The sequence below is a fragment of the Gambusia affinis genome, linkage group LG03 (assembly GCF_019740435.1).
Source record: "Gambusia affinis linkage group LG03, SWU_Gaff_1.0, whole genome shotgun sequence".
Taxonomy (NCBI): domain Eukaryota; kingdom Metazoa; phylum Chordata; class Actinopteri; order Cyprinodontiformes; family Poeciliidae; genus Gambusia; species Gambusia affinis.
Window position 1 is genome coordinate 28,166,642 of NC_057870.1, and position 8,470 is coordinate 28,175,111.

At 40.9% G+C, this 8,470-nt stretch overlaps 1 protein-coding gene across 1 annotated transcript; it reads left to right on the forward strand.

Annotated features, from left to right (window-relative positions):
- Window positions 1–1,109: 1,109 nt before the first annotated feature.
- xbp1 (X-box binding protein 1) lies at window positions 1,110–4,366 on the forward strand. The gene is given in 6 exon segments (XM_044112435.1): window positions 1,110–1,486; window positions 1,904–2,000; window positions 2,229–2,345; window positions 2,442–2,498; window positions 2,501–2,608; window positions 3,388–4,366. Coding segments are annotated over 6 exon segments (1,182 nt in total). The 5' UTR covers window positions 1,110–1,253; the 3' UTR covers window positions 3,958–4,366.
- The last annotated feature ends 4,104 nt before the right edge of the window (window positions 4,367–8,470 follow it).

Here is an 8,470-nt window from a genome sequence, read left to right on the forward strand (position 1 = left end):
AAGCCAAACTTGAAAACTTTAAGTTTATACATCCAGGGAGAGCAGGGGCAATCAAGAAGACCCTTTTCAACTCTGTGATGGCATCAGCCATCTTTTATAATGTAGTTTGTAGGAGCAGCAGCTTTTCTACAGCTGAGAGAAACCAATTAGATAAGCCCATTAGGAAAATCAGCTCTGTCCTGTGCCCTCTCGACCCAGGATAGGTGTTGGGAGACAGAAGAACTCCAGATAAAATGATGTCTCTCTCGGGTAAATATGTCTCCCACCCCATGTATTAAGCTGAGGCAGAATTGGAGCGCTTCAGATGGCTATGTCTTTGGTGCAGAAATGAGCATTATAGCTGATCCTTCTTCCTTGTTACACTTTCACCATCGCTGTAGCCAATAAACTCAGATTCAGTAAGTGTTTAAATTGTTGCTGTTACTTGCACACTAATGATCCTTGTAATTTCTTGTAAATTGCTGTTTTCTCTCCAAAAATATAAACACCTTTGGCATTTTCTTTGAAATTACTCTACTCATTTGTACATTTTTAATCTGAGGGTGCAATTTTAATAGCTGTACAACGTTATAGTCAATTTGTTGTAAATATGCTTCTATTCCATATTGTCTTATTTTTTGGATGAGGGGTAAATTTAAAACGTTTTTTTAACCTTACTGGAAGAAGGAAATGCCATTTCTGAGAAAGCTGGCGACAGAGTCACACAGCTTGATGTGTTAGTTTGAATGACTTGTTAAAAAAGGTAAAGAATGAGGAAATTATTCTGTCAGGAAGTGAGATTAAAGTAGGTGAATGTTTCTTTCTGGAAGGAAACGCTTCCTGTTTTCACAAGAAAAAAACAGTTGCGAGTACCAGACAATATAAAGACTCGGTGGGACTCCTGTTATTATTTTAAAGTCTCAAATTTGTGACGTGACATTAATATAAATACACTAAAAATAAAGATAAAAAATCCAGATGACAAGTTGGCATAGTCTGTGTGGAACTTCAGTTGCAAATTTACATCAGCTCCTCCACCAATCATAGCTCACAAACCGGTTACGTCAGTACCTCTCTGAACCAATGAGAAATCTACACGATAGTAGAAAAGATCGGAGTTGCAACCCACTTCAGTAACACAGTTGCGAAGAGTCAGGGAACGGATCGGCAGGGAAACCCGAAGGTTTCTTCTGAATCAAGGACGGATACCCCGTTATTCTTTTTTATTTTGTTTGTTTTTAATAAGTACACCCTCAAAAAGAAATAATATAAACATGGTGGTGGTAACAGCAGCAGCAGGAAGCCACAAAGTGCTCCTGATATCCGGTAAGCAGTCCGGCTCATCAAGCGGCTCACAGACGGCCTACAGCCGGCAGATATCTCTGGTTTTACCGTCAACGACCAGCCAGGTGTCGTCGGACTCGGACTCCAACACGTCAGTGGGGCCGCCGATACGGAAAAGGCAGAGGCTCACTCATTTGAGTCCCGAAGAAAAAGCGCTTCGCAGGTTAGTTTACGCAATAAAAGCAGTAATTTCTAAATGTATCTCGGTCTGAACGCTTTAGCCAAGGCTAAATGAACCCTTTGTTCCGGACATTTAAACGGGAGACACGCCCTAAGATTTACTTGCTATTTGCTAAATTCCATTTAACCCAAAATGGCTTAATATGCAGTGCATTGTTGTGCATCTTCAGACTTTAATTTGCGTTTTTGGTATAGGTAACTGTTATCTTGTTCTGTACTTTGCTCGTGCTCATAAAACTGTTATCTTGGTGACTCAGCTGATCCTGGATCTGCTGCTGCTCTGGTTCCTCATTGCCTGCGTGGCAGCAGCATGATCGGTGATCCGACTCAGACTGAGTCAGCATCATGGAAACACTTAATTCCTCTTTTCCTCACCCCTTATGCCCTTTTCCCCCCTCAGGAAACTCAAGAATAGAGTGGCAGCTCAGACAGCAAGAGACCGAAAAAAGGCCAAAATGGGGGAACTGGAACAACAAGTTATAGAATTGGAACTGGAGGTAATTTTAACATCTAACACCCAATATTAAGGATTTAATGCTTTATTATTAGTTCAGTCACATCACTTCTTGTAGATGAACTTATTTTTTTCTCTCCCAGCATGTAGAAGTTGGGAAGCTTTTCTGTTTCATTTCTATATTTTGCTTTCTCACCCAAGAAAGTTCATGCTTCACTTCTCTGTAAACCGTTGGAGGTTTCATGTGTAACCATCTGCTCTTTTCTCACAGAACCAGAAACTTCACATCGAAAACAGAATGCTGAGAGAAAAAACGAGCGGTCTTCTGACAGAAAATGAGGAATTGAGACAGAGGCTTGGGTTGGACACCCTGGAATCAAAAACAAAGGTAGGGATGATAAGGGAGAACAGATATTTTTAAGATGGATTGAACTCTAACAATTATTAGACTTAATTGATTATTTTTTTTCTTTCTCTCTTTAAGGTTCAGACTCTGTTATCCACCGGGAACGACGCAGGTTTGGGAGTCGGGTCTTCTGAGTCCGCAGTACTCAGGCTATGTGTGCCTCCGCAGCAGGTGCAGGCCCAGCAGTCCCTAAATCTGAAGACTTCTCAATGGATACGGATTGTCTTGACTCTACAGACAGTGAGGTGAGACTTGGTCAACATTTTTGCTTTATGGAGGTGGTGATATTTTTAGGGTGTTTTCACACCTGATAGTACGGTAGACTTGGTTTGCTTGGGAACCAAAGTTGCAACATCTTCAGTAGGTGCAGTTTTTTTCAAATATCAAACAAACTGAAAAACTTGCTCCGTCCCACACCCTTGCCTGTGATGTCATTTCCTCTGAAGATGCTGGGCATAACTTTCTCCTTCACAAAATGTAAACAAATTAGGGTCAGATTTTAGCGGTTGTAGGATTTGCCTTTTGTAAAAGACTCAGTCATTTATCCTGCTTGTCCTACACTCTTGTTTGTTTTGGTTGTATATACCAAGAACGCCCTGCACAGTAGTTCATTTCCTGGTTTTGGAGCAGTCTCCAGTCCGCATGCATTTAAACCAATGCCAATGTTCACTTTAACTCAACCAAAACTTTTTTTTTTTTTTTTTTTTTTTTAAGGCAAACCAGATTTCACTTTTTTCATCTGAATCAGTTCGTTCCTGCATTCCCATTGCTCAAACAAATCAAACTTTATAGGGTAATGACTTAGAATTCGATTGAAGTGAACTAAACAGGAACTGTGTGCATGAACTATGTGCTAGATGCTTCTTTTATGCTTCTTTTATGCTAAAACAGTAGCTTAATGTGCAAGAATGTACTTGGAATCTTTTGACAGAACCTTACTTCAACAATGACGCCACTCCTTTATGGTTTTAAGTCCTGGTGACAGGCTACTAGACTAATCCTGTTCCTGCCTTCCCCTCAACAGTCTGATCTGCTGCTGGGCATTCTGGACATCCTTGACCCAGAACTGTTCCTCAAGTCTTGCGAGCAGGAGTGCCCGGAGCCGCAGGTTCTGCTGGTTGGAGGGGAGCACCCAGTACCTGCCGCCCCACCTGCGCCTCTGGGGGCCCCATCAGTTAAGCTGGAGACCCTTAATGAACTGATCCACTTTGACCACATCTACACCAAGCCAGTGGAGGTGAGCAGCGAGCAATGCAGCGACTTGGAGAGCGGCAGCAATGAGAGCGACGAGGCCTCCTTCGCAGACTCCGAGGTCATCGTCGGGGAGGAGACGGTCGACGTCAAAGACGAGCCGGAGGAAGTGGTCATCCCTACTTGTAGCACTCAGAGTCAGGTGGATGGCCTCTTCCCCGGCACCTCCTCCCCTGCCCTCGGCACCCTGGAGAAGGAAGCCTGCCTTGCGGACACCTGCAGCGACTCTGGATACGAAGGGTCCCCATCCCCGTTCAGCGACATGTCCTCCCCGCTCTGTTCCCACAGCTCCTGGGATGACATGTTTGCCAGTGAACTCTTTCCCCAACTGATCAGTGTCTGAATTAAACTCTGCCCAAGAAGTCTAGTATGAGGATGTATTGTAAATACACAAGCTAATGTGTAGCATAAAATTTTCAGTTGTATTGCTCCTCTGAGCGAGCTGATGTATAGACTAAATGGAAGTCGATCACCTTACAGCAGGTCTGTACCTTTACCATGATGTGTGGTAGAGTTCACAACAGCTTCAATTTGGAGAGGATTTAAGATTCCTCATGAATCTTTCAATATGAAATCTGGGTGAATCCAGTATTTGTAAATTTGTCTAGGGGGGCAAATGGGGACCCATCAGTTAATATTACACTTATTTATTTGTGTATTTTGCCAGAGTCTAATGTCCACATGTCTTGTCTTCACATTTTTGCTCGCTCTCCTTGTAATCTAATTTCGATATTAAATAATCTTGCATTGCATCTTGTCTCCTATTTTCTTTTAAATATGTCTGCTGCTTATCTTATAGTTCTTGAACTTTCTTTGCTTCAGAACACTCAACTCTGTGCTCAAATCAATTTTAATGTCCAGGTTGCAAGTCTTTCTCTTGTTGGTATGCTGCGTTATTCATCTACTCGGCCACCATGGAAGGCCGTCTCACCCACCATGTATTTTGAACAATTTATTTTCGTTAAGCCAGGCAGCTAACAAAATACTGGCAACTGAAATTATAGAATGTTATGCAAAAATCCTTTTTTTTTTGTCATCCTGGAAATGCAGTAAAACCATAAAATTTTTAAATGCTTTCCCTTCAGTCACAATTTCTAGATTGAATAATTTATTGGATCAAATCATGAGATGGAGATTGAAGTCTCTCCTGCCTTCCAGTCTGCAGGAAGGACTGAAGGCACTATATCACCACATACACCCTTTCCTTTTCACTTTTGCAAATTAAAGTTCTGAACCCAAAATGCATTGCTTTTGTTAAAAATGTTTACAGACCCACACAAGGGGCCTTAGGCCTGGTTATGTTTGCTGCATGTCTTCCCTCTCATTACTCTACTTTCCTGTCGTAGCACTTTCAAATAGAGGCCACCAATAGAGCCAAAATAAAATGGATACAGATGTCAAAAATATTCAACGCTTGCAAGGTGTATGTACAGCTTGAGATGTACATACACCATACAATGGTACACCACCATTGCTTGGTATTACTGTGGCAATGCAAACCTGAATCCAAAGAAAAGGGCATAAATGGGTTTTACCAATAAGATGTGTAAATAAACTAAAAGTTGGAATACTGGAGATAATTGTGCCTAAGATTAATAAAGAGCTCCCTGAGAAAACCCAAACATGCACAGGGAGAACGTAAAATCCATGAAGCCAGGGATTTGAACCTAGGACCTTCTTCCTATAAGGCAGCAGTGATAACTATTTCAAAGTTCATCCCAAATTTGAATTCAGTTGAAGACACTTTGTTGCAATACACGTTGCAACAAATGCTGCAACATTTGTTGCTACAAATGCTACATGCAGTTCATTAGATGAACTACATTCATTAGATGTAGCAGTTCATGATAGAACTAGAGATTAAAATTAGATTCAGGATGTTAAGATCAAACTACAAAATTTCTGAACAAATTTAAATGGGGCCTGCCAAAGTGTGCCTATCAGTTGGAACACAGTGTTCTGATTAGCATCAATGGTAAGCTTAGCTAAGCTTAGCTAAATTGTTGTCAATATCCTGTGGAGAGTCACAAGCATGTGGACTAACATGAACTTATGCCATTCAGTATGTTAAAATTAGTGTATAAGCTAAAATTAGCCTAAATATTGCCAGTGGCATGTGGGGTATCATTAGAATGCCGTCTTACATTGACTTCCTACATTCAGTGTGTTAAACATGGCTAATGTAAGAAAAATAGCTTAGGGAAAAGGCTAATGCTATTGCACTGCCTTGTAGAGACAAATTTGTCCAGTTTAGATTATGTTGATGAAGAAAATTTGTTTGCAAATGGTGATATATCTTCAAATCATACTTGTGGTAGATGCTTTAGTCCGGAAACTGCGTAAACTCCACACACCGGAACTAAAGATACACTGCTTGGAGTCATAACGGCCGCTGTCTGACGTCATGTGAAAAGGGTCTACTCAGCCCTCCTCTGTAGTAAGTGAGACTTCCACCATCATTGTAGTTCTTAACTGCCAACTCAACCCTCCCCTGTAATAAGTGAGTTCCACCATGTTTGTAGTTCTGACATTCTGCTCTGCCTTCTGAATTAACAAAGTGTTTCGCCATAGTTAGAGCTACAGAGATTGCTTCTTTTTAGTCCAGACCAGCAGCTCTGCCTTTCTCTGTGTTCTGTTGCTATAGCAATTAATCATTTGCTAACTGTCTTGTGTGTGAGAAAGGTGGAAAAAGAATTCTATCTTTGTGAGACACCCAGTCAGTTTTTCTGAAAAAACCAGTCCGAACAACTTCCCGTTCAGAAACCGTGAGACGTATTCGAAAACCGTTTGAAGCGTATAAGATGGACATTTTTCATCTCCGATAGTACCTCGATTCATATCTGTACCTCACTCACAGTAATAGCAGCAATTAGAGAGAGATGGTGTGTGCTGAGCTCCGAAATGTTTGAGAAAAGAATGAAAATGAATAGCTGGGAGCCTGAGTTTACCGTCACATAATTTTGCTCGGAAGCACCTTGACAGAAAACCGTCGGCCCTAGAGTCCCTGCCCTTCCTTATGTAATGCATTATAAACAGGTTTTCAGGGTTAAACCTTCAAATCAGCACATCTAACCATCACACCAATGCACAACCATAGGATTATTCCATATGAGACCAGACCAGAGTTGTGTTTATTCATCCAACCTTAAAAAATAAGGAGATTGTTGTTGTATAAGGAGATTTAGTGCTAAATAACCCAAGTACAATCATAATTGGCCATAATTGGTTGCAGCTGTTATGGATGTGCAAGTGTGTTAAAAATGACTCCAAATGAAGTTAAAACAGGTAGATGAAAACGACTCCAGATGAAGTTATCAAAAATGGGTACAGACAGTTTACAGAGATACTGATCCATGTCCTCTCAGTTACTAAACATTATTCATTACACTGTTACAAATCTCATGGTCAAATTTTCCATCTCTTCCTTTGTGATAATTCAAGTACCAATTGTAATCGGAAGTCACAGTTTGTTCTCAATTTGTCTGTTGTTCAGCTCCACGTTTCTTTATTAGGAAAGAGGCGTAGCTCCATTGCATAACACTGTCTACTGTTTCCTGGGAAGTTAAAGACTGTCTTTGCCTAACAACAGAATCAGGTCACTGTGAGTATTGTTGATGCATGAGAAGACAGATTTTTCACCCTCAGGGTCTTCTTCTAATTTCAGAGATAGTTTTTTTCCCTGTATAGAGGAGTCAGTTTCTGAGCATGGCATGGGGCTGACCCACCCACTGGACAAAAGCCCCTGGAGTCCCTGTTGTTGTGTGAGTTGATTAGATCAGGTTCTCACATGCAACACTGATGCAATTGATTCAGCTGGAGCTCAGCATGACCTGGCTGCCTGTTGGTGGTTTTTTATACTGACTGCAGAGTTTTTTTGTGATTTTTGCCCTCATGGTTTACAGCAACTCCTTCTATTTGAGAGTAAACCACAGGCCTACCTAGAAAATCTGAGCTCAGCCCTTTCATTGTTAAAATAACCTCCATGTTTTGCTCTTGTGGATAGATGAAGACGACCACAGAGTACTTTGACGTAGCCGTGCCTCAGCTGCTTAGAGCGCAGTGACAAATTCACAACTTCCTGTCTCTAAGGTGCAACCACAGAAAAGGCAAAATCAGGCCTACAGCTGCTGAGATGAAACTGAAAAATGTAGATGTTTCAATTTCAGCTTGTAGATTCTGGTTTATCTCAGGACACACGACTCATTTCAGCCTTCTGTTTCCTTTTAGTTGTTCATACATGGTTTAGCATACTTTGTTTCTGGCATCTTCCATCAGTGTTTATATTTTATAATTGGGATGACCTGGATGAGAAAACAAGGGTTAGAAGAGTTTCTGCTTTCAGAAAACAGAACTCTGATGGCCAGTTGCCATGGGGATAAGTGGACACTTAATCCTGGGCAGGTGAGAGAACGAGCCGTGTATACTCAGTCTCATCCCTACAACCCCCAGTTTACCCACATGCACTTAAAACAACTATTAAAGTGACCACCTCTGAAATCAGAAAACTGAGTGGTTTACTGGTCTGAACCAAGTAGGTGTTAAGGAGAAAAGATACCCTTTTCTCTCAGACTCCACTGATAACTTTGTTGATCTTTACAAAAAGTCCTCAAACAAGAAGTATAACTTATTTTATGCTCTGTTTAGGCTTTTTTGCAAAGGTAAATCAATGTGAATGTTAGAAACACAGATTTTCACCGACGTTAATAATTTCATGCTTTAAAGAAAATTGTAAAATGCTGCTTCCAAAAGATTTAAGAATTGAAAGGAGTCGGATGATGCTAATCAAATGCACTTCATTAACTGATCATCAGAAAGTTTTTGTATCTCAAACAGGGTTTTTCAAGCAAAATGCCAAG